The sequence below is a fragment of the Phyllobates terribilis genome, unplaced genomic scaffold (genome assembly GCF_046119375.1).
Source record: "Phyllobates terribilis strain yellow unplaced genomic scaffold, ASM4611937v1 Scaffold_5__5_contigs__length_657084704, whole genome shotgun sequence".
Taxonomy (NCBI): domain Eukaryota; kingdom Metazoa; phylum Chordata; class Amphibia; order Anura; family Dendrobatidae; genus Phyllobates; species Phyllobates terribilis.
Genome location: NW_027362765.1, coordinates 411,288,028 through 411,313,910, shown reverse-complemented (window position 1 = coordinate 411,313,910; position 25,883 = coordinate 411,288,028). Strand labels below are relative to the sequence as shown.

At 41.1% G+C, this 25,883-nt stretch overlaps 1 protein-coding gene across 3 annotated transcripts in view; it reads right to left on the bottom strand.

Moving 5' to 3' along the window:
* Nucleotides 1-25,883, bottom strand: part of INPP5A (inositol polyphosphate-5-phosphatase A) — a 452,670-nt gene that overhangs the window by 315,966 nt on the left and 110,821 nt on the right. For 2 of the 3 annotated variants that reach the window (XM_073685121.1, XM_073685120.1), the window contains exon 2: nucleotides 13,338-13,379. In XM_073685121.1, coding sequence (XP_073541222.1) covers nucleotides 13,338-13,379 — 42 coding nt within the window. The remainder of the gene's footprint in view (nucleotides 1-13,337; nucleotides 13,380-25,883) is intronic. The other variant, XM_073685122.1, reaches the window with a different exon arrangement.

The following is a 25,883-nucleotide window of genomic DNA, read 5'->3' as shown; positions in this document are numbered from 1 at the left end:
CTTAAAAACTTCATACTTGCACACATTTTTCTTAGCACCAGTGCAGGACATCTACATGGATCCAAAGCCTCATGAAATCAGTCAGAGAGAATGGCAGCAGTTTAATGACGAGGACTGTGGACAGGTCCTCCCTAACACTCCAAAATGACTCTCGCCCTCCCAACGCTGGGTTAGCCTACAGTGGTCCTTATAATGATTTCACAGCATTTCAGCTTATGTAATCAAGGACTGATCTGGGAACCCAGGATGAGGAAATAATTCAGGTAACTTGTACATCACTGCCACGTAGCGCCCTCTATAGTCCAAAACCGGTCATACACATTAGATGGCTATTGGTCAAACAATGCTTCGGCCAACAACCATCTCAGCAGACTCTCCCATACACTCGGCCGAACGCTCCTGTGTTCTCCAAGAGAAAGTTGCTGACTGATGTCGGAATCTGTCCAATACAGAACATTCATGACATCTCCCTCTATCATCAGTTGATCAGCGCCCCCATACACAGACCGTTGGCCGAATCGGTTGAAATTGCCAGGTTATGCCGATTAAGTCCAGTGTATGGGGGCCTTTAACGATCCAATTAGATTATTTGAAAAATGAAACACCGTCACTGGGACAGGTAGGTGATAAATCAACCCTGATCCCCTTTCAACTTCCATACTCACTTTGCGGTATTCTCTAAAGGACAACACCTATAAAAACCTCCAATAACGTTGAAGCTGCTGCAGACACCCCTCTCATGGTTACTGTACTAGTCCATAAACAGGCTTAAAACACTAGATTGTCAACATGAGGGTTTATTTGGCCTCGCTGTCACCATCCAACATTATTATTATTATTTATTATTATAGCGCCATTTATTCCATGGCGCTTTACATGTGAAAAAAGGGGTATACATACATGAACAATTACAATGATCTTTAACAAAACGTGACGGTGACTGGTACAGGAGGAGCGAGGACCCTGCCTGCGACAGCTCACAATTTACAGAGGATGGGTGAGGATACAGTAGGTGAGGGTAGAGCTGGTCGTGCAACGGCATGGTGGAGCAATGGTTGCTGCAGGTTGTGGGCTTGTCGGAAGAGGTGAGTCTTCAGGTTCTTTTTGAAGGTTTCCATGGTAGTCGAGAGTCTAATATTCTGGGGTAGAGAGTTCCAGAGTAGGGGGGATGCACGGGAGTTATCTTGTATACGATTGTGGGAAGAGTAGATAAGAGGGGAGTAGAGCAGGAGATCTTGTGAGGATTGGAGGTTGCGTGCTGGTATATACCAGGAGACTAGGTCACAGATATAAGGAGGAGACAGGTTGTGGATGGCTTTGAATGCCATGGCTAGGGGAGTCTCTAGGCAATGGAGAGCCAGTGAAGGGATTGACAGAAGAGAGGCCAGGGAATAGCGTGGGGACAGGTGGATTAGTCGGGCAGCAGAGTTTAGGATAGATGGGAGGGGTGCGAGGGCAGCAGTGGGATATGGGTGAAGGAGCAGTTGTCTGAAGGAGAAATCCTACTCCTCCACCATGCTTGCCATTGGGGTGGGGTGTGTGGGAAAGGTGGAATCCACCGTATGAAAGTGCAGCTGGAGAGGCTGTGTCAGAGGGGGTGAGCCAGGTTTCAGTGATGCCGAGGAAGAAAAGTCTGCTAGTGGTGAAAAAATCATGGATGTAGGAAAGTTTGTTACAGACGGAGCAAGCTCTCCATAGAGCTCCTGTTAGTGCAACTGGGGAAATGGGGGCTGGGTGGATGTGTATGAGGTTAGAAGGGTTGTAGGAGTTTGTGATAGATCGTGGATAGGAGGTGGAAGTGACTGTGGGGATGTGGTGAGGAGGGCCAGGATTTGTGGAGATGTCGCCAGCAGTGAGGAGAAGAGAAAGTGTTAGTAGGTGGGAGCAGGAGAGAACATGAGGTGGCTGTCTGTGCTTAGAGACACAGGATTGAATGTTGTGGAAAAGTTCAGAGGAAGAGGTGAGATGAATGGGGAAGATGGAGGGAGAGATGAAGAGTTCTTTGCTAGGTGTAGGAATTAGAAGTGGTTGTAAAAAGTGAAGGATTAAGGGGGTGAGAGTGAAAACAAACACAAACCTTGTTTACAGTGTCCAAAAATCCAGATACCTTCAGTTCCCTTCAGGTATAATTCAGGTATAATTCAGGTATAATTCAAATCTCACACTTAAGGTGATGGACACAGACTACGTTTTTATCAGACTCTTTGCTCACAATATATGGGCTACAGAATGCATTTAGGTGTGAACCAGTGGTCTGTGCTCATCTTGATCAGCTGATCAAGGCTAAGTCAGATGTAGGGTATTCAAGGGCCAAGTAAACAAGGTCATAAAAAAAGAGTGGGGGGTAGTAGTTAGTTGAAGAACGTACCAATTGTATAAGGAAGCAGAGGAAGGGAGAGGTCAGCATGGGAAAGCTGGATCACGTACCATACGTCTTTATTAAAGGTAGTCAATGGATTCTACAGATAACAGGTCAACGCGTTTCAAGGTCATACAGACTCTGTCACCACAATTTATCCATTTAAAATATAAACTTTTTGTCTGCCAAAGTTATATTGTATATAGACGAGATGACCTGACAAAACGGTATGTATGACCCTGAAAAGCGTTGACCCACTTTTGGAATCAATCTACTCAGAATGAAGAAATTCTTGACATTTTATGCTTGATGGAAGCAGCGTAGCCAAGTCAACTCTAATTTTGAAAGGCTGTATTTTAATCTTAAGATGCGTTACAGATAGAGGAGATTTGCCAGTACATAAAATTGCAAGGTGCGGTGAGTTTCCAATGAAGTATTTCACAAATGCATGGCTTATCAGATCACCTGTTATGCTATGTTCACATGCAGCGTTTTTTTCACCCATGGAATGCAATGGGAAAGTGAAAAGAACGCTACAAAAGATACAACTGGGGTTTGTGGTGAATATAATTAACTATGAAACAAACTGTAGACAAAAGCACGTAGGTGAAAAATAACAAAAATGCTGAAAAAACTCGGGCATTTTGAACACACAAAAGTGAGCACGTTTTGCATGCAGCAAAAACACTATGCGTAAGCAAACTTGTATGCAAAAAAATGACCATTTTTCATTATTGTGCTGGATCAGATTTTCAGAAACAGGACTCTGGAGTCGGTAAGCCAAACCTCAGACTCAGACTCCTTATTTTCCTTGACACCGACTCCACGACTCAGAGTCCCTCATACATGGCTCATGTTTAAGTGATAATTTTAGTGTAGCACAGATTCATTTTAGCTAAAAGTCTAGACCCTTAGATCAGGAATAGGGCAGACATTTATGGGACATTTCATAACTTTCCAAATCTTAGGAAAAATATTCCCCACAAACCGCAGTGTGTGGACACACTGTCCACAAAACGTACCACACAAATGACATCCATGTGTCATCCATGTGACACGTACCAGCACCTGGGAATCGAGCTGTTCCCAAGCGCCGGTGCTGAACGTTGCCCTCATCATAGTTCCCTGCTGGCGCTGTGATCAGCACCAGCACGGACCATGATGAAGGTAGTAGTAGTGTATTCTGTGTCCCCACCTGTAAAATTAATAAAATACTTATTCTCACAGCTCCTAGGGGTCCCCGCTGTCATCCATGTGACCACTGCTGCCAAGGAGCCGAGAGAATGAGCGGCTCCGGAGCTGCAGCTCAAGAGTGGTGTCCTGTCACTCACTGGGCGCAGCTCATTCTCCCCGGCTCCTTGGCAGCAGCGGTCGCATGGATGACAGCGGGGGACCCCTAGGAGAAGCGAGTATAATTATTTTATTCTTAATTTTACAGGTGGGGACGCAGAATACACTACTACTACCCTCATCATGGTCCCTGCTTGTCCTGATCACAGCGCCGACAGGGAACCATGATAAGGGCAGCGTTCAGCACCGGCTCCTGGGAACAGCAGTACCTGTACACGGATTCCCAGGCACCTATCCGTGTGATCCAGATGCGGCACACATGCAGCACGTGGATGCCACATGTAAACCACACACGGGGCACGGATATCTCCGGTACAGTTTTTCTGGTACCGGAAATGTGAAACCGGCCTTAGTCAAAGCTAGTCAGGTGTTTCTAATCAAGACCTGCAGTGCTAGGATTTAACCCAGTCCTACCCGTTTTTGTAAATATATAATTTATTTTTTTTTTACATATGTACACACACACGCAGGTAAGTGGTTAAATATGTCAGACGATTCTGTTCTAAATATATCACTATATGATAAAAGTATTATCACTTTATCACAGATGAACTAAACGGAACTGTAAAGAAATTAATTGGAACAGGGTGTTCAAACACTATCCATAAAGTGCTTTTTCCATGGAGCTAGTGCTGCAAACCTGTGTTTAGATGATAAAGCCAGAACGAATAGTTTGTTTTAATAGAGACCTGAACCATTATAACCAGCACTCCTAGGTCAGCACAATAAGACGCATAGCACAAGCAGAAACAAGTGAAAAATTTCAACCGTGGACAAAAGCAATTATTGCATACTGTCAAACATACAAAAGAAAAGGACTCCTACAAACATCTCTGCAGGACTCCTGGCTGAAGATTTACCTAAAATGACACATTCCAACAATTCTAAACTACAAACATATCATTTTTTTCTAGGTTAAGCATTCATTTAAGGCCACCCCCAAACTATATACATATGTATTTAACTCAAGCAAAGACAATTCCAGCCACGCCTTTAGCAGGCAAATCTGTCCCTCCCCAGAATTTTTTAATCAATATGCAAATGCGGCTGAAGTGCTTTGGAGGTGATGAAGCACTTCCCAAGCCCCTTTCCCCTCTGACTCTATTCCCCACCCAGAGGCACCATCTCTGGCATGACTGACTGCTCCTTGGCTTGAAAAACACACACAAAGGAGTAGAATAGAGAAGGAGAGACAAGAGGCTTGGGGAGTGCTACAACTTGCCCAAAGCACTTCAGCCTTATATAGATTCAAACAGCAATGTGTCGGTAAAGGAGGAACGGAACAGCTAAAATTATGCCTGGAATTGTCTGTGCAAACAATTGTCAAACTAGTTATGCAGTAGTAGCCATAATGGTTTTCAATTCCTTTTTAAAAAGGAGCTTTAATTTACAGAAGAGTTTATATAGAAGCCACAAGCCATAAGGGAGCTCTTATCTACCAAACCAGCTGCTCATAGTTTACTTCTTAGGATATTCATAAAAACAAAATACTTATTTGCGTATAGTGCATCAAACGAGTCACAAGGACCCTAATGAGATCGTTTAGAAATACTGAACAGATTACATTCAACAGTGATGGAAACCTACATGTTAGACTTAAGTCAACTGAACCCGCCAAAATCATCGGAATAGGCCAAAAGACTAATTTGTTAAGAAGACTCCTGACTCAGTTGATGTCATGGAATCAAATGATCTGGCACGTTGCATTTACATCATTTTTATTGATTATATTTTGGGACAGATATGATGTTTTGATCGCTTGTTATAGTATTTTTTTGTGGTATTGGAGCGACCCAAACCCCTCCCACCACCCCCCGTTGGTTTACCGATCGGGTTAATTATTTTAATATAGCGAAGTTTTTGAAGGCGGCAATACCACATGTATTTTTTTTTTAAAAAATGGTTATCTTTACATTTTATTGAGGTAAAAGGGGACGATTAACAAAAACTATATGAAAAAAAGGTAAAAAAAAAAAGTTAAGCCTTTTTTTTCTACTTTTCACTGTTTTAGTTAGTCCCCTTAGGGGACTTGAAGCTGCTAAAGTCTTATCCCTTGTGCTATATACAATGACACCACAGCATTGCTACATATAGTAAAAAAATGGTCTTCTTTAAAGCCTGGACACAGGCTGGGTTCTAAGGTAGCTCTATATCAAGCATGGAGGCCTTGAACAGACCGATCGGCAACCTGCGATCACATCACGGGCGCGCCCCCTGCCGGCGCGTGTTTAACAGCTTTGCGCCGGTCGAGACTGTTAGAGGCAGGTCGTGGCGGTAGCACACAGCCATCACCTGGCGAGTATGGGGCGAGCTCACCCCTTCTGACTTGCGCCGTACATCTTCGGCACATGCTGAGGGTAATGAAGCTCTCCAGGAGGCATTGTGTCCTCTTTAATGCCTACTGTTATCAGGACATTTCGAATCACAGCGTTGGCAAAAGCAGAATGTGTTTATGGTTACTCTAATTTTAGTTATTGAAATTGTTTAAAAGTTCTACAAATAGCCCCGTCACAAAACGGGCTGTGGAAAAAACATGAATCTTTAGTCACGATGGAAAAAAAAAAAAGTTGTGGTTCGTGGTTGATCTGTGGTTTGCTCTATATATGTTGATAGAGCCTTAACTTGCGGAAAATATTTTCCTTTGCCTTTTTGGCGTTTTTTGGGTTCATTTTATTGCTCCCTTATAAGACTTCACACAGCAAACATTTTATTTAACTGCAAACAAAGAATTCTTTCACTACAGCTTCGCTCGGAAAGAATGAATGGAAGAATTATCACACGGAAATATTTTGCCAAGGGCTTAATGTGCGTAAAATAAAAAATAAAAAAAACGAAAAAAAAACCAACACATTAAAGTAGCTATTTACCCCTCCCTGGACATGGAGGCACACAAAATGTTATATACAAGTCTACTGCAATACAGGTTTATCACCGTATGTCACAATGACCTGGAACCTGTGACAGACGGGCTAATTTATAGTTGGTCTCCAAGGGAACCTGGAAACGATTTTGTTATTTGGGTATGCATTGTAGTGCGGAGCCCACACACTTAGCTGCTGCTATTGTGTCTTCTCGAGCAATTACAACATTTAAACTTTTAATTTCTGATGAACAGATATAGCTTCAGGCAAAACAAAAATTACAGTTTCTATAATAGGAAAATAATTCCAATTACCATTTCAATTAACGTATGTGATGATAGAAAATCCATGGACATTTCTCTACTGTACAGCTCTAGAAAGTACTAAACTTCAACTTCTGAAGACTTGTGTGTAATATACACTCCCTGACAGAAGTTATGTCGCTTATCCACGTTATGAAATAAAAGCTTATAACCTGACGTTAAATTCATCCATTGGTTTTATAAATTACTCCTTTGAAAACTGAAACCCTCCCAAATTTGGTTTAGGTAAGAAAAAAAATTGACATCAATGCTGAAATATTGATCATTTCATGAACACAGAATGGTCAGATTTTGGCAAGACAAAAGTTTTGTCGCCCTCAGAAAGTAATGTGATATTCAAACAAATAATTATCTTAAAATATAAATATATGTTGCATAACATTGGTGAATGAAGTAGTGGTGCTATTAGAGTCATATTTAATATTTTGTGTGACTTCCATGAGCTTGAAGGACTGCATCCATGTGGTTCAACAATGATTCATACAATTTATTAATGAAATCATCAGGAATAGCAGAGAATGCAGTCTTGCGTGCCTCCCAGAGTTAATCTAGATTTTTTGGTTTTGTCTTCCAAGCTTCCTCTTTCATCCTACCCCAAACATGCTGAATGATGTTCATGTCTGGTGACTGGGCTGGCCAGTCCTTGAGCACCTTGATCTTTTTTGCCTGGAGGAACTTTGTTGTAGAGATGGATGTATGAGATGGAGCACCATCCTGCTGCAGAATTTGACCCCTTTTATGATTTGGAATGTAAGAGGTAGCTAATACTTCTTGATATTTTAGGCTATTGATATTGCCTTCCATCCTTGCAAATGTTTCGCACATCCCCCATACTGAATGTAACCCTAGACCATGATCTTTCCACCACCAAATGTAACTGTTTTCTGGGTGTATTTCGGTTCCATACGGGCTCCAGTAGGTCTCCTGCAGTATTTGCGGCGGCTGTGGTGTAATTCTACTGAAGATTCATCAGAGAAATCCACCTTCTGCCACTTTTCCAGCGTCCATCTGTTTAGCAGGCTGTGGGACTTTGCAAATGCCACACGGTTTTATATTTGCCTTTTGTTTAGTGCTGGCTTCTGGGCACTGATTCGACCATGGAGGCCATTTCGAGACAGAATCCTACAAACTGTTCTAGTTGACACAGGGACTTGAGGTGACCAGGCCTGTTGGAGCTCTGCTGCACTGGAAGAGGGGCTTGCTTTGGATTTTCTAACCAACAAACGTTCCTCCTGAGCAGTTGTCTTGCGGGGTCATCCGGACCTGGGCTTGTCAAACACATCTCCAGTCTCTTCAAATCTTTTTTTAATTCTTTGTACTTGACGCTGAGACACATTAAAGGAGCCAGCCACCTCTGCAGTGGATCTGGTCTTCAGCCTCTTGATAATCAAGGCTTTGGTCGCAGGGTGGATTTTTGGCATGTTGTCAGAGCTCAAGTTGCAGTTCAAGTGAAGGTCTGGGGTGCTGGATTTCTTTTTATACACACCCACTAATTAACTGATCATTTACTGAGCACTGGTGAGGATGTAAACTAGGATTGGGTGCATTATATGACAAGGCGACAAAACTTTTGTCTTGCTAAAATCGGACCATTCTGTGTTCATGAAATGATCTATATTTCAGCATTGATGCCAATTTATTTTCTTTACCTAAACCAAATTTGGGAGGGTTTCAGCTTTCAAAAGAGTAATTTATAAAACCAATGGATGAATTTAACGTCAGGTTATAAGCTTTTACTTATATAAAATGGATAAGCGACATAACTTCTGTCAGGGAGTGTACATATACACATATATGGTCACGGGTTTGTCAGATGTAACAGACAGTCTTTTCTGCAGCTGGTTGCAGAAGGTCACTTCGTTTGGCATTACAGATGCCTTCTTAAATCAGTCTTACTTTATGACCAAGCGGCTACCTCCATCCTTCTCTGATTGACACCCTGGCCTGGTATTTTAAATACTTTCAGTTTGCTACAGGGAGGGGCCGGTGAGATTCACATGTTCCCTTGTGAAGGCTTGGAGCTATTGCAGTCGGCGTACTTTCTCTCTGGTGCTTTTGAGGAGTTTTGGTGTAATCTCTCTAAAGTCTGCTAAAGCTAAGTTTCGCCCCCCTGTGTTCGTCTTCCTTGTTGTCTTTAGTTTATAGTGGGGACTGACCAGTGCTCACCCCCCCCTCCCTATCCAGGGGCTAGGTCTAGGGATATACAGCACTTAGGTGTCCTGTTCGGCGATTGCTGAGGAACCAATATAGGGACGGTAGGGGAGGCCAGGTGATATTAGATCAGCCTAGGAGGTCTCCACTCCCCCTTTCCCTAGTGTCTGGGCTCCCTTCCCCTCATCCCTTCATGTTGCACTTTGCCTTACCTACACTGTGCGTGACGTATACAGGTGCATCTCACAAAATTAGAATATCATCAAAAAGTTAATTTCAGTTCTTCAATACATAAAGTGAAACTCATTATAGAGAGTCATTACAAACAGAGTGATCTATTTCAAGTGTTTATTTCTGTTAACGTTGATGATTATGGCTTACAGCCAATGAAAACACAAAAGTCATTATCTCAGCAAATTAGAATACTTTATAACAGCAGCTTGAAAAATGTTTTTAAAATCCGAAATGTTGTCCTACTGAAATGTATGTTCAGTAAATGCCCTCAATACTTGGTCGGGGCTCCTTTTGCATCAATTACTGCATCAATGCGGCAATGTGCCATGGAGGCGATCAGCCTGTGGCACTGCTGAGGTGTTATGGAAGCCCAGGTTGCTTTGATAGCAGCCTTCAGCTCGTCTGCATTGTGGGGTCTGGTGTCTCTCATCTTCCTCTTGACAATACCCCATAGATTCTCTATGGGGTTAAGGTCAGGCGAGTTTGCTGGCTAGTCAAGCACAGTGATACTGTTGTTTTTAAACCAGGTATTGGTACTTTTGGCAGTGTGGACAGGGGCCAAGTCCTGCTGGAGAATGACATTTCCATCTCCAAAAAGCTTGTCTGCAGAGGGAAGCATGAAGTGCTCTAAAATATCCTGGTTGACGGCTGCGCTGACTTTGGTCTTGATAAAACACACTGGACCTACACCAGCAGATGACATGGCTCCCCAAACCATCACTGATTGTGGAAACTTCACACTAGACCTCAAGCAGCTTGGATTGTGGCCTCTCCACTCTTCCTCCAGACTCTGGGACCTTGTGGATTGGGTCAATGACTGCCTTCTGGACATCTGTCAAGTCAGCAGTCTTCCCCATGATTGTGGAGCCTACTGAAACAGACTAAGGGACCTTTTTAAACACTTGGGAAGCCTTTGCAGGTGTTTTGTGCTAATTATTTTAAATTTACTGAGATAATGACTTTTGTGTTTTCATTGGCTGTAAGCCATAATCATCAACATTAACAGAAATAAACACTTGAAATAGATCAATCTGTAATGACTCTATAGAATATGAGTTTCACTTTTTGTATTGAAGAACTGAAATAAATTAACTTTTTGATGATATTCTAATTTAGTGAGATGCACCTTTACATACACATATATACAACACACACACATATTGTACTGGATGGTGTATGATCGCCTTAATATCTTACTCCATTAGATAAAATAACTTAAAAGAAATCTGCATTCCTAATTCTGTACAACTGTATTAAAGACAAAGCTGCTTTCTTTCAAGAACAGTTACACCAGCTCATGTGTTGTGCCCAATATTGCAGCGCAGTTCCATTCACACTGATGAAGTCAAAGTGTACCTGTGCGTGCCCGTAGGCAGAGACCTGTCACTCCAAGTCAGCGGGCTGGGAGAAGCTGCCGGGGACCCGCCTGTCTGACTAGTCTACAACACGGCTGAGTCTCCTGCAGCTAGTAAGGAACGTTTTCGAGCGCATTCAGAAATCCGTGCATATTGGTTAAAGAGCGGAGCACAATGCACGGATTGGCCGCGGCTCTCCTGACCCGAGAGTGACAGCTTATAGAAATAATTGAAGCAGTCACTCTCTGGGGCCAGGAGAGCCGCGGCCAATCCGTGCATTGTAGTACGCTCTTTAACCAATTTGCACAGATGTCTGAATGTGCCGTTCCTCTGAAATGCCGCATCTTACCTGGCTGAGTTCTTACAGCCAGTGTCGGATACATGTTCCCTCCTGGATTGGCCAGCATGGGTCTACTGTCAGGTTTACTTTTAAGTAGCAATGGCATAGATAATCTGTGGATATGTTTGGCACATATTCTGGAAGAAGGCAGCCATGTTTTTCTAATCATGGAAAGAGAAAAGGATCTTTAGAAGATAAAAAATAATAGAAAAAACACCCAACAGTTATTAATCCAAACCCTTTTGGCGAACCATCAGGATCTTAAGTGATTACAACTTGTTTGCTAAGTTATTCAACCATCCATGCCATTAACTGCCAACCGCATCCCATCTTGTTAGCAGCATTTTGAGGCATGTTTTACAGCAATCACAGAACAGAGGAGGCTCGGTGTTCAGAGTGAAATTGAAAAAAATGTAAATAAAAAAACAAAAAAAAACAAAGATTTCTTGATTTCTTTTATTTTAGATCTTTATACGGAAAATCAAACACAAAACTATACATCAGAAAAAAAATATGATTAGAATTAAAACTTCCATCAGTGACTAAAGCGGAAAGAAAAGGAGATTAAAACTTGGTTCATAAATGTGATTAAAAGTTAAAAATATTTTTTCTCCACTAGTTGTAGAAAAATATTGCATCTACAGATAGTTTAGCGTAACCCTCTATAGTAGAGAAAGATGTAAAGGGGTGAAAAATACTTGACAGCAGAAAGCTGCTCAGAAAACTCTCCCCGATTCACAGATTACATTGGCCAACTGTGCAATTAAACAATTTCCACATAGTGTGACAAACGTATTCTACCCATGAGATACTGCCTCATACACAACTCTTTTACCACAGTGCCTATGCCTCATGAAGAGGTGTAGTATAAATAATACAGTGCAGCACGGCTTGTATCTCTACCGCCATAGTCCACCATCACACTCTGGCACGTACATATCATCCGGTGCTTAATCAATTCTATGTTTTAGAAGGAATTTTATTAGGGCTCTGGTGGAAATTTATGGCACAGCGCGATTATTTATACCAGGATCCCTGATGTGTCAGTAAATACACACAACCAGAAACGCGTTGAGTCAGATAAAATGCACACACTGTTGTGTAGGACTAGTGCTGCAAGGCAGTATCTTAAGGGTAGAATACTTCTACAATACTTTATTCAATGTAGCTGTATTTTATCCATTGTAATTCCAGCTTGAAAAAGGCCAAATATGGCAGAAACGTTGCCTGGTCTTTAACGATGGAACATAAGTTATGTTTTTCCATACTAGAATCATTGTTCGCTGCCTCAGTTTCTCTTTGCATATTACTTGTAGTACCATATCAATGAGCATATCTAATGTGTTACATCTGACAATTTTAAAAACTTTTTAGTTTAGCCAGCGTATTTCATGTAATTAATCAACGTTTTTATCCTCTTAATATATTGCATTCATCATATTATATAGCACTCTGTACTTACAATTGCTCATTTTGCTTTTCTACCCAGCTAATTCTTCTCTTTTCTCTGCTCTATGTAGAAACAGGAAGTGTCTTGTCCCTGCAGAAATCATTCCCCTCTTCAACTCCTGACCCAGCTGCTCAGTCCCCCTCCCTGCCAGGGACTTTTGCAGTGACTTATGACTCGCACAGGAAAAATTGACCTCCTGTTTCTACATAGAGCATAAAAGGGATTCAGCTGGTCTGTTTTTAATTGCATGACCTAATGGAAAAGAGAAGAATTAACTGGACAGAAAGGAAAAATGAGCAATTGTAAGTACAAAATGCTAAATAAGATGACTGAAACATATTAAGAGGATAAAAATTTTGATGGGAGGAGGAGGAGGAGGAGCGCTTCTTTATTAGATGTTAGTTATTGCTTAATCAAAGAGAATTCTCAACTGCCATGCAAGTCTCAACTGTCAAGTATTTTTCACCTCTTTATATATCTTCCTCTACTTTACAGGGTTACATAAGGCCATTTGTAAGTGGAATTTTTTTTTTATTTTTTTTTTTTTAAACATAGGGGGAATATAGATTGGAATTTTTAAGCAAATTACAAAATTTTAGTTTAACCCCACTACCTTTCCTCTTAAACCAGTGATCGGATGTGAATAGCAAAGTGGTGTCTAGTATCGCCTTAGTGAATTAGTTTATTCAGCAATATTCAATCAAATATTACTTTTTTAAAGTTAAAGTTTAATCTAATCTACTTTGAGATTATTAGGTAAAAGAACACAGTATTTTATTAAGCTACATTTAATTTAGAAAAAAATAAATTCAACCTTTATCCTGTAAAAAAAAAAAAAAATGTAAAAAAAATATATACCGTACATTTATAAAACCAGTCAAGAAACACTAAAATAAAAAATCATGGTTTCATACCTGATAAAATTCCCGCAGCCAATTTTTCTGAAGGTTTTCTGTCTGAAACAATAAAAAAAAATCAAACATTTAGTAATAAAAAAAAAAAAGTACAGTCACTACATTTATTTCCCACAAACGTCACTAAAATCGGCTAAAAAAAAAAAAAAAATAGGGTTACAAACTTTTGCTTTTTATTTGAGAAGATAAATTAAGTTGGATCCGGTTTGTAATGTGACTAACAGAGATCAACTTTCAGTCACAGAGTTATAATTGGAGACTATATATTACTATATTTGAAGGTGAGCAAACACGGAGCCAGAAACTGTTTTCTTGGGGGGACTTAATAAAGTTTAATAAAGTTAAACAGAAAAAAAAAATAATAATTCCTCATAAAACTACTTCTTTGTCTTCATCAGATTTGGTCCTGAATTACAAAGAAAGGGGAGCAGGATATATAAAAAAAAAAACCTCTGTAATCCAGAAGATAAGAAATACCCCCAGTGGGATAAAAGAGTAGTTAAAGGGGTATTCCCATCTCCAAGATCCTATCACAACATGCAGTAGGTGTAATAATAATATTAGGAAATACCTCTAATTAGAAATTTATGTAATACCCACGCGAGCCAATGGGTTTACATACAAAATATAGGTGCACTGAGAAGCTCGCTGCTCTCAAGTGTGAGACCACCCACTCCTATAGAGTATAAGCATTGCCCCCACACAGGGAATACACACATTTGCCAGCATGTACTTTTTGAATGTTACATGTTGAGAAATCGGAAATCACATACGCAATGTATTTAAGCAGAATTAAAAAAAAAAAGTTATATGAAACCTTTGTAAAAGCAGAACATCGTCTCATCCTCCCCAACCACAAACCAGGAGACCGATTTGCTTATTCCAACCACAAAAAAATATATATATAAAAGCTTACAAATCACAAATATATTTACTCTGAATACAGATATTCTCCTATGGAAACACAATGAAATATGACATCAGTGTCAGAAATAAATGGCGATTATGTTACCAACCGAGAGAAATGACTGGGATGGCACCGCGCCTGGATCATTACCAAGTGTTTCCTTGCCGGAGGGCAGCTACAGAACATTACTCCTTTAGATATACGAACTTGGCCGACTTCCAAAAATGAACCTGGATTAACAACACCTTTTGACTTCATTCATACCAAGTCCACATACTAAACGACATAAAAAATAAACATTTAACCGGAGGTTTAAAACCTGATTAACTGGTAATTACTATAATTAAAAATCCAGTTAAAACATAGGTACTGTTATAGAAGGGGCTAAATTCTCAGTTCAAGATTTACGTTCTGTAGGAGCCCGAGTGAGGTGATATTGCAGAAGACCCTTCCATGGTCCTTTATTAAGATGCCCCACACTATAAATGATGAAACAAATGACATTACACCCAAATCTTTCCACGTATTAGTGATTTAATTACCGTACTTCTTTACCATTACAGAAAACCAGTTCAGTAACACTCTACACGTGCCAAAAATAAGTCGAAAGTTGAGATCATATCAACCAGTTTATGCTATGGGTGAAGAGTAAACGATCACTATACCCGACCAATGACCCATTGCAATAGTCTTTAAAAAAAAAAAAAAAAAAAATGGCTGTACTAAAAATTTTGTTATGAAAGTCACAAGTCCTTGAACGAGTTTTCCTTGAAAAGGTGGCCATGAAAGAAGTCGTCCGAAATCACCAAATATAGCAACTGTTTAATGGAAAATGTCAGGGAAGAGCGGGATCAGCCATATTGAATTTCACCAAGTTGACCCTCAGTTCCAGAAAGGATTACACCTTCCAGGCACATAATACCCCCCACCCTTCTCCTACATGTGCACGCTTATGGTGGTGTCTGATGAAAAGCGTCCCGTGTGTGGCCAACCTAAAGAAGCATTCCAAAATAATTTACTTCACATAATGATGTGCAATAAAAAATATTATATTGTGTTATCACTCCTAGAATACTTTTGTATTTTTTTGGGCATAAAAGTATTTAAAATCTATCTTTACATATGATCGAAACTCACTTGCAATACTTTAGCTGTATTTACATATATACACACACACATACATACATATATACATACATACACACTCACAGTACAGACCAAAAGTTTGGACACACCTTCTCATTTAAAGATTTTTCTGTATTTTAATGACTATGAAAAGTGTACATTCACACTGAAGGCATCAAAACTATGAATTAACACATGTGGAATTATATACTTAACAAAAAAGTGTGAAACAACTGAAAATATGTCTTATATTCTAGGTTCTTAAAAGTAGCCACCTTTTGCTTTGATGACTGCTTTGCACACTCTTGGCATTCTCTTGATGAGCTTCAAGAGGTAGTTACCAGAAATGTTTTTCACTTCACAGGTGTGCCCTGTCAGGTTTAATAAGTGGGATTTCTTGCCTTATAAATGGGGTTGGGACCATCAGTTGTGTTGTGCAGAAGTCTGGTGGATACACAGCTGATAGTCCTACTGAATAGACTGTTAGAATTTGTATTATGGCAAGAGAAAAGCAGCTAAGTAAAGAAAAACGAGTGGCCATCATTACTTTAAGAAATGAAGGTCAGTCAGTCCGAAAAATTGGGAAAACTTTGAAAGTGTCCCCAAGTGCAGTTGCAAAAACCATCAAGCGCTACAAAGAAACTGGCTCACATGAGGACCGCCCCAGGAAAGGAAGACCAAGAGTCACCTCTGCTTCTGAGGATAAGTTTATCCGAGTCACCAGCCTCAGAAATCGCAGGTTAACAGCAGCTCAGATTAGAGACCAGGTCAATGCCACACAGAGTTCTAGCAGCAGACACATCTCTACAACAACTGTTAAGAGGAGACTTTGCGCAGCAGGCCTTCATGGTAAAATAGCTGCTAGGAAACCACTGCTAAGGACAGGCAACAAGCAGAAGAGACTTGTTTGGGCTAAAGAACACAAGGAATGGACATTAGACCAGTGGAAATCTGTGCTTTGGTCTGATGAGTCCAAATTTGAGATCTTTGGTTCCAACCACCGTGTCTTTATGCGACAAAGAAAAGGTGAACGGATGGACTCTACATGCCTGGTTCCCACCATGAAGCATGGAGGAGATGGTGTGATGGTGTGGAGGTGCTTTGCTGGTGACACTGGTAGGGATTTATTCAAAATTGAAGGCATACTGAACCAGCATGGCTACCACAGCATCTTGCAGCGGCATGCTATTCCATCCGGTTTGCGTTTAGTTGGACCATCATTTATTTTTCAACAGGACAATGACCCCAAACACACCTCCAGGCTGTATCATTACAAAGGACTCAGCAGAGCAACTGTAGTGATGAGACTTCGCCTCCTCAGAAAAGCCAGAAGTACAAGGAATGCAAGCAGAATTAGAGGAACTATATCATAGGAGGAATTAAGATGCAGAAATCGCACATTAACTAAAACAGACATATACAACCATTCGGTTAATCGCTAATGCAGCTCCCTTTGGAATCAGAGCAGATGCACAGACTGAGGAGGAGGCTGGCTTAGCTATTGAAAAAAGCCCGTCAGCCATCCTCCTTCACACACTGCAGTTTGTAAGGGGCTTGTAAGCCAAAAGGACAGTCTTAAATAAGCACAGACTTGTAGGGAATATAGCCCCCATTAAAAAAAAAAAAATTGCATCTTTAGGGTCAGTATTGCTGCCTCCGTTCTGCAGAAACTAACAAACATACCAATTACGGTGCACCCTTTCTGTGACCAAGCGGCTCAGTGTACTGTTCACCCACTGGTTTCGCATATCTCACCTCCCTCAGGTTGTACCTGTCAATCAGCAAGGTAAGAGGGGACATACAAAACCAGTCGGCAGAACGGTGCTCTAAGCGTCTTGGTCACACCCAATGTGCACCAGGCCCCCTAATTGACATTTTATTAAATCAACAGCAATTAAGTCACAAGGGTGTGATTTTTATAGAGGCTATAGCCCAACTTGGCTATATTCTTAGTTTATACTGTCAGTTCGGGCTGACAAGACTCCCTTGAAAGACTTGCTAAACTTTCTGTATTCACCCTACCTTACGATACATTGATATAGTGACAAATTATGGGTGAAAATGGCTGCTAACTGCTGGGTAAAGATAACTAGCTACATAATAACAGGCGATTAACTATAAAAGAGATCTAATTTGAAAGTCGATAATTGTGACATTTCGAGACTGCCTCATTACAGCCCGACCCAGCTGGTGTCTGCTTCCTTTGAAGTTCTGCTTAATAAATATTCACATACTTGAAGGCAAAACGCTTCAAGTTGGAATCTGACTAATTTTATGTACATATATTACAAAAGCAGCACTCACGATTAGAAGGCAATACATCTAAGTTAGGCTTCGGAAAAAAAAAAAAAAAAAGACTCTGGGGTACGAAGAACTATTTACTTATAACAAAATAAATATTAGACTGTTAGTTCTTTCTTGATGATCTAACAGGTTATTAGAAGGGAATTAGCAACACCCTTTGCTAGAATGGGAATTCTCCTTTAGAAAAAGTCTACTACGTCTGAGTGTCACACTCGAAAATGATGCACCATTAAAGTCTATGGCCCCGTCGGCACATATGTCCAAATCCTGTTTTGCGGGGTGGTTCGGACGTAAGCCCCAACGGGGCCGCGGAACACGTGAAAGCACCCCAAGGCATGTTGCTTGGTCTTTGCAATGTTCTGCAGTCAGAAGTAAGACTTGTGTTAAAGAATGCCTTTTTTTCATGAAAGTTTTGGAACGTTTTCAGGTGGAAAGTAGCTGACAATGGTCTCATATTTGAGATCATGAAGACTTCCCATCTAAAATTTTAATAAAAGGAGTTGTCCACTACTTGGACAACCCTTCTCATTCCCCATGTTTGGCCCTGTTAAAATAATAAAAAGCTTATACTCACCTCCCGTGCTGTTCCAACGTTAGCGGTCAGGCGCAGCTCTGACTTCCTCTTGATTACGTCTGCAGGCGGCGACAGTGACGCCACGGAGCCCCGGGAACTTGAGTGCTGACACCGCTGGAAAGGCATCAGCATGGGAGGGGAGTATAAGCTTTTTATTACTTTAAAGGGGCCACACATGGCAAATGAGAAGGGGTTGTCCAAGTAGTGGACAATCCCTTTAAGTTGATCAGGACATACACACACCAAAGGCGGTTTCCAACTCAGGTCTCACCTACCAGATGGAGATCCTGTCTGAACAAATGTTCCTTCCAGAAGCGAGAGCCGATGCAATCAACTTCTAAAACAAGGATATTACCTAGAATCATCTATGTATGGGTATAATAAAGTGAAATAATTGTGCAAACAGAGGAAGCCACTGTGTGGGCTGAATCAAAATGCATGAGAGTTCACCATATCCGATCGCTAACGACGCCCATCATCTCACAGGGGAGATCTAAATCACTGCAGCCATATTTTGGCTTGACATTTCACAAATACAACGCTCTTAACACATACACAATACACATTTAGCACGACATTCAGGAAGCTACTATCACATTTATGTCCACTATAGAACATCTTTCATACAATGCAGCGCATAACATAAGTATCAAGTTTAGTCTCTGCTATAAGCTGCCATTAATGGAGCTGCCCAGTCGTGTAGATACAAAAGCTTAAATCATTGTAAAATGAAAAAGCTACTGAAGCTTCCAATATGGATGGCGCCTACAACTCCTCAGCATTCCTAAAAGCCCTGCATGCTTCTGGTAAATCCATCAGTGGACTGTAGTATAATGCATCAGCGTAGATAAGAGAAATGAGCTTGGAATATAGATTTTTAGAAATATTTTTGCTTCTGAATTTGCACTCATCCGACCCAATACTGCTTTTTTTATGGATGAACAATATAGAGAATAACTGATCACTGGGGGGTCTAACCGCCATCCCCAATACTGAGAACGGGCCACTGTTGAGCCCCATTTGAATGGAGTGGAGATCGAGCATGTGGGGATCGGCTTTATTTATTGTCTATGGGACTGCCGGAAATTGCTGATAGTTGTAGTAGGCTTGCTTCGGCAGTCCAAAATAAAGTGTACGGGATGGATGGAGGTGCACAGGAGGTAAGCAGGAGCAACTGATTATTGTTATGTGCTTATAAAAAAGAGAAAAGCAGCCAAGTAAAAGGAGAAAGTAGCAAAGGTGTTGTGTTATCCTTGTAGAAATCAATGGCACCACATGGAAGAGAAATGTCACAATATCTGAGAAAGAAAATTTCTTTACACAAAAAAGGGTAAGGCTACAAGAAGATAAGCAAAGTTTTACTTATCAGTCTGAATACTGTAGCAAATAGGTAACAAAAATTTAACCAAGATGGGACTGCAACCATCTCACAGAGATGTCCAGGCCCATCACAGAAGAGAACACCTAAACAGGAGCATTTTCTGAGGAGAAGGGTTGAAGAAAATTTGACATGCAAGTTCACTGCAGTTAGCTAAAGAAGTAGAAAGACAAACCAGGGTGAGTGTTTTTAGAACTGATGGCTTCAAAACTGTGCAGCGAAGCAAAGATGAGGAGTACAAAGAAAAGTGAACAGCTCCTACAGTGAAACATGGTGGTGGCAGTGCCCTTAAGTGGGGCTGCATGAGCTCCTGGTGTTGGGAAGCTATAGGTCATTGTTATTATGAATTCACAGATGTACTGCTCTATAGTGAAAGAAGATGATGCCATCACTCCGTGCCCTTGGTAGACTAGGACATTCTAACATGATAATGATCCAACACACACACCCATGGCCAGTGGTGCATCTCTGAAGAAGAAAGGGGAAAGTGATTCATTGGCCAAGAGTCTCCTGATCTGAACCCAACCGTACACCTATGGGGAATTCTGAAGAGGCAAGTTGAGCATTAGGCTATGTTCACACAAGGCGTTTTTTCAGCGTTTTTTTCTACAGCAAAACCTAATCTCTTGGCAGGAAAAAAGATGCGCCAAAAACGCAGGTTTTGGTGTGGGTTTTTTGGTGCATTTTTTAGGATCCCAAAGTTCAGCTTTGCTTCCACCACAGAAGCATAAACACAGGTCACCAATGCAAGACTTATGTGAAACCATATTAACCAGAATTAAAGATTTAACAGTGGGGGGAGGTGAATTGTTCAGGAATAGTTTTTCTAAGACATTGGCAGTGCATTGAGTTTGTAGGACACTATTTATTTTCACACTATGGTCTGCCATTGAGTTGCTCAGAGATTGTTCAATGTCGCACCTCCGTGGGCCACAGGTATTGTTTAATCTCACACCTTGGTCAGCCAATGTTTATAACAGTATACATCACTAATTTAATTAAACTAACCTAATCCAAACTGCCATCTCAGGTAACAGAGACAAGATGGTAAAATCACAAAAATAAATGAGTTTCACATACTGCTGTACTTGCTTTTTTCCACTAAAAACGCAGCAAAACTGATAGCTATGTTCACACTAGGCATTTTTTCACCACCCATTACTTTCAATGGGTGAAAAACGCTGAAAAAACGCTGAAAGTGACATGCTCTATTGTGCAAAAAAACATGCAAGCCACAAAATACTGATGACACAAAAACCAATGTGTGTGCATGAGATTTCTGATATCTCAGACTTTGCTGGTACAGTAAAACGCAGCTGAAAATTTGCATAAAAAGACATAAAAAACGCTGAAAAAACGCCTAGCGTGAAAATAGCCTTATTCTCCATCCAGCCTCTAAAAAGAAAAGGTTCTTTCTTGAAGAAGTTATTCCGCTCATACACCATATTTTTCAAAGCTCCTGGGTCACTTTCTGATACTAACAAATGCGAGCAAAATTAACCATGACTCAATGGCGGCGGGGACTTGAACATGTCACTCGAGCACCCGCGATACTCCGTGCATACCCGAACACCCTCGGCAAACTCCAGTAACGAGCACTTGCGCTCATCACTAATCATTTCTCATAAACAAAAGCAAACACATAAGGAAGTCACAGCAAACGCATCCATAGTGGAAAATTGTCATATTTAATCTAATTGTTTAAATATTTTATTCTGTGAAATATTATAATTCTTTGTTAAATTTTCACTTGACCAGTTATTCATCTTTGTCCCGCAAAGCGATTAGGAGGTCAACGAATATACTGAAGATGAGCCCGAATCATGGTCCAGATCTTACATTATCCCGGAAAAGCTGCAGTTTTGTGATTAGATAGCACAGGGTTAGCCAAGCTGCGACTTGACAGCTTATTCTAAAACCACAATGTCCAGCATGTCCTGATAAATATGGATACCCAATAAACCTCCCCCTTCACGACTATGCTGAACGGTACAAAGATTTTCCACAGCCGTCCGATGAGTATCCTTAACAGACAGAAAATAAGACCAAGTGAATGTGGCCTCAGTGTTAGAGACATTTACCAGAAGACCTTTGACATTTCAACGTTTATGTTTCAGGCATCAGATTATTGGCAGGTTTTACACATACATCCACAACTTGTTTCTGGGACTAAGACAGAAGGGCACATTCATTAGTCTTGTGTGTTTCAAGAGGCAGCTGTACAGTAATAACTTACAGTAGAGGCAGAGCAACGCTGCGAGTACGGAAACTGGGGTCTACTACACAGAGCACATTAATGTACAGATGTATCTCTCTATAATTAATATATATTAATATATTAGTACACATCTAAACATACATTACTTACAAACACACATTACATACACACATTAAACATGCAAACATATTACATACACACTTCCATTATCAATCATTAATATAGCCAGTAAAAATAGATAAGACACATATAAAACTATGGTGCAGTGTACAGGAGAGGACAGAATTCTTAGGCAATTGATTCCCTTCTTAAATGCCCGAGTCCCCTGATTGAAATAAGGGAAGTTCATACTCACCTCCCGTATTGGCGCTGCTCAAGGGACTTGTGTGACACAGCTATGCCAAATGAGCTCTGCAGCCAATCAGTGGCAGATAAGAGTTGTGAAGAATATTCAAGATAATCCCATGTCTATCATTGTGCCCTCTTTGGCGGGGGATTATAAAGGTCTACAGTGTCAGATGTAATCCGACACTTCTGCAGCTAAAGAAGAAGGCAGGGGGCTGAGAGACACAGTGAGTGACAACCCCCCCCCCCCACCAGCAGCTGTGAGCTTCCACAAGAAGGCCCCCCCTGTGGCTTCCAAGCCATGCGGAATGTCTTTGTGTCAGATACTATAATTCAATACAGAGTTATGGGAATACGATACATCCCAGTGATACACCAAATAGATTTTTGGAAACAAGAGAATAGGGAATGTCACCCGGGCTCTCAGCACAGTCGAGCAGGTAGGGAAAGGGAGATACACGGCACAGCCTTGCGGGGGCCCCTAGGGCCCCAGTGCTTGGTATCCATGCATAGCAGGGGCCCAGCTGTATTCAATGACACCAGAACCGGCTCCCTAGGACCGTCCATTAAGGAGGTATAGCCCATTCTAGTTTTTGGAGTTTTTAGGTGAGAGAGGCCAGTTGTGGAGATTTAGGTTCAGCCAGGAGGCAGGAGGGGGAGTGACCCAGAGGGGTTAAGAGCTCCAGAGTTAGAGCTCCATTGTCTTCGTCCCTGGGAGGTCGCGAGGATACATCATGTGAGCAAAATCCTGCAACAAAGAGAGGGCACCACAAGCCTCCCATGTGGCAGCCCCTTCCCCACAAGCCAGGCCTTTCATCTGACTGGTAAACTACTCTTAATTTCTGCTTATATGTTTTGTACCACTACTAGTGTGTTTGCATCTCTGACCATTACGTATGTATAACCCTTATGTATATAGTGTAATGTCTAGTGTGCCCTTACGGCGATTAAATATATAATTTAACCTTGGGCTGCTCTTATCTTGATCCACAAACTCTCACATCCATTGTACGGTCCGACGAAAACGCTAACGGGCTGGTTTCTAGCCCGATACAAGTCCGTTATATCTAATAGAAACTGGTGGCAGCTCTCCCAGGACAACGAGGTTCTGCTTCACTGGAGCTAGTGAAGGAGCCTCTCAGCCTGTCAGGGGTGTGAGCGAGTGTGGTGCCATGACAGTGACGGAGTGGGCCACCTCTTCTCATTCCCAGGTGCCGTCCTGTACCCGTGTGGGTGTCTGTGTAGAACTGTACCATTCTGACCTTACGCGTCCTCGAGGGGGTGCAGAACGTCACACTGGTGCAAAGGGCAGATAAGTATCACGTGCTCCGTCTGACGTAATAGTGAAGTCAGGCGGGTGGCCGGGTGTGGATCCATTACAAGTGGTGGCAGAGGCGGGACTCTGTGGGGTCTCTGCTGCCATTTCATCACATTGGTGGCAGCGGTGGGATTCTGCAGGGTCTCTCTGCTGCCATTTCATCACATTGGTGGCAGTGGTGGGATTCTGCAGGGTCTCTCTGCTGCCATTTAATCACATTGGTGGCAGTGGTGGGATTCTGCAGGGTCTCTCTGCTGCCATTTCATCACAACAGTATTTAATATTTCCTTAACGTGGACATCTGCTCTGATGAAATATCTATGAGCGCCAAACGATCAGAGACAGCCGATTACTCTACCACGTGACCACTGAAGCTACTATCACAGCAGTCGCTGGGAACAGCAGTGCAGATATCGCTGGAACGATGCTGTTCCAGGAGGGGTGTATACATTGTTTTCATCTTCTATGGGGCACTGAACTGATTAGGCAGGGGTGGTCCAGTAGTGAACAGCACCTTTAATATACAATGTACCAGTACACATACACAATCACTGCAACAATGTAGGTGAAATGCGTCAGATGTGCTTGGTGGGTGAATAGTTTCATACATGAACAACTTTTTGCATATTACTAATGACATTTATGGCTGGAGCAATGGGACTTTGTACTTGGCTCTTTACCATATACAATTTTTCTCGTGCTCTTGACATTTACATTTACATTGGTACCTTGGACCTGTCACAATATATATATTTTTTTTATTATTTGTTATAATACACTTCGTATCGTTTGTCTCCTGTCTTGCCAGACATACACTTGTTGCAGTGAGTGTACATAATTTGCCTAATGATTCTGTCCTCTACTGTTCAATTCCCATCATAGTTTTAAGTCGTCCTTTTTTAATAGCCATTTTATTAAGAAAGGATGATTTTCTATTGATACTTGGTCTGCTCCTTGTTCTTGTAGGTGTTCTGATTTTAGGTGCATTTCAGAGCAATTAGACATTTTCTGGAAAAAGAAACAAAACAAAGTATATGGGTATATATCGTTTCATATCAGGGTGTCCTAACTTTGCTCACACTTACTCCAAAAATTCACAACCCCCAGAAGAAGGCACAGCGCCGAAACGCGCGTAGGGGTGACGGTACCTGGACTGACCAAATACACATGTGAATAGCGCTATATCCCCACCTATTTCTATGTGTTAAATGGACTTTTGTCCTTACAAATTAGCTATGCACTTTAACATTTGAATAGAGCTCAGACACATTACATGTCTATAGTTGGGCTAGGGGACGTGTTTGACATACCTTTAGTTCTGTTTGCTCCACTTAGCGATTTCTAATCTCTTGTATATGTGATTGCTCAGTCTTAGGTGTCCTAATTATAGTTTACCATCTATTTATCTATGCCACTGTGTATGTTTTTTATGCATTTGTACTAATAAAAGTTGTGTATTTTGGTAAACAATGTTCTCATACGTCATTTCTTCTGTATGAATTGCTATTATAGACGTTGAACTGAGCTACGCTGTCCTATTGTAGAGAATTACTTATATATGTGATCCTGGTGGTCAATTAATCTGTTTCATTACTTCAAAAATTACAGGATCAGCGTTGTAATTACTTCTCTAGTTTTCCCCAATGCAATATACACTTTGGCTGTTAACCTTCCATGATAAAACACTGGATAGACACCATGGAGGTGTGAAGACATGAAACACTTCTAATGTAGATTCTTTACAATCTTATCTACAAAAGAAATCTACTGAAAAATATTACAATGCATCAACACTCTCAGAGTTAAGAAAATTAATATGGGGAAAAGTTTTTTGTTACACCGTCATTCAAGTCATTTTATCAGCATGTTTATCCCGCAGGAATCGACTGTTTTGCAGACAATTAATTAAATCAATGGTCCGCTAACTCCAAGGGGAAAATACAGACACTAATGGAACCATTAAAATCCAAGAACAAACTACACATACAGTACACTCACTAAGCAGATCAATACTGCGATCACCATGAGTACTGGCAGCTGCCGTGTTATATACGCTATTCTTTATGATGAAATTAGGGAAGTTTCCCAGGACTTTAATATTGATAACTAGTGTTGAGCGATACCTTCCGATATCAGGAAATATCGGATCGGATCGATACCCAAAAAGTATCGGATATCGCCGATTCCGATACCGGAAACCAATGCAAGTCAATGGGACACAAATATCAGAATGAAAATAAACCCTTTCTTTCCTTGTAGGTTAATTCTACATGAAGGAAAACAACTAACAATAATGTAGAATGTATTGGGGGAGGTGGTTGCCCAAATCGATGGGAACAGAGCTCACAGTGAAACATGAAAAGCCGGCAATTCAGCA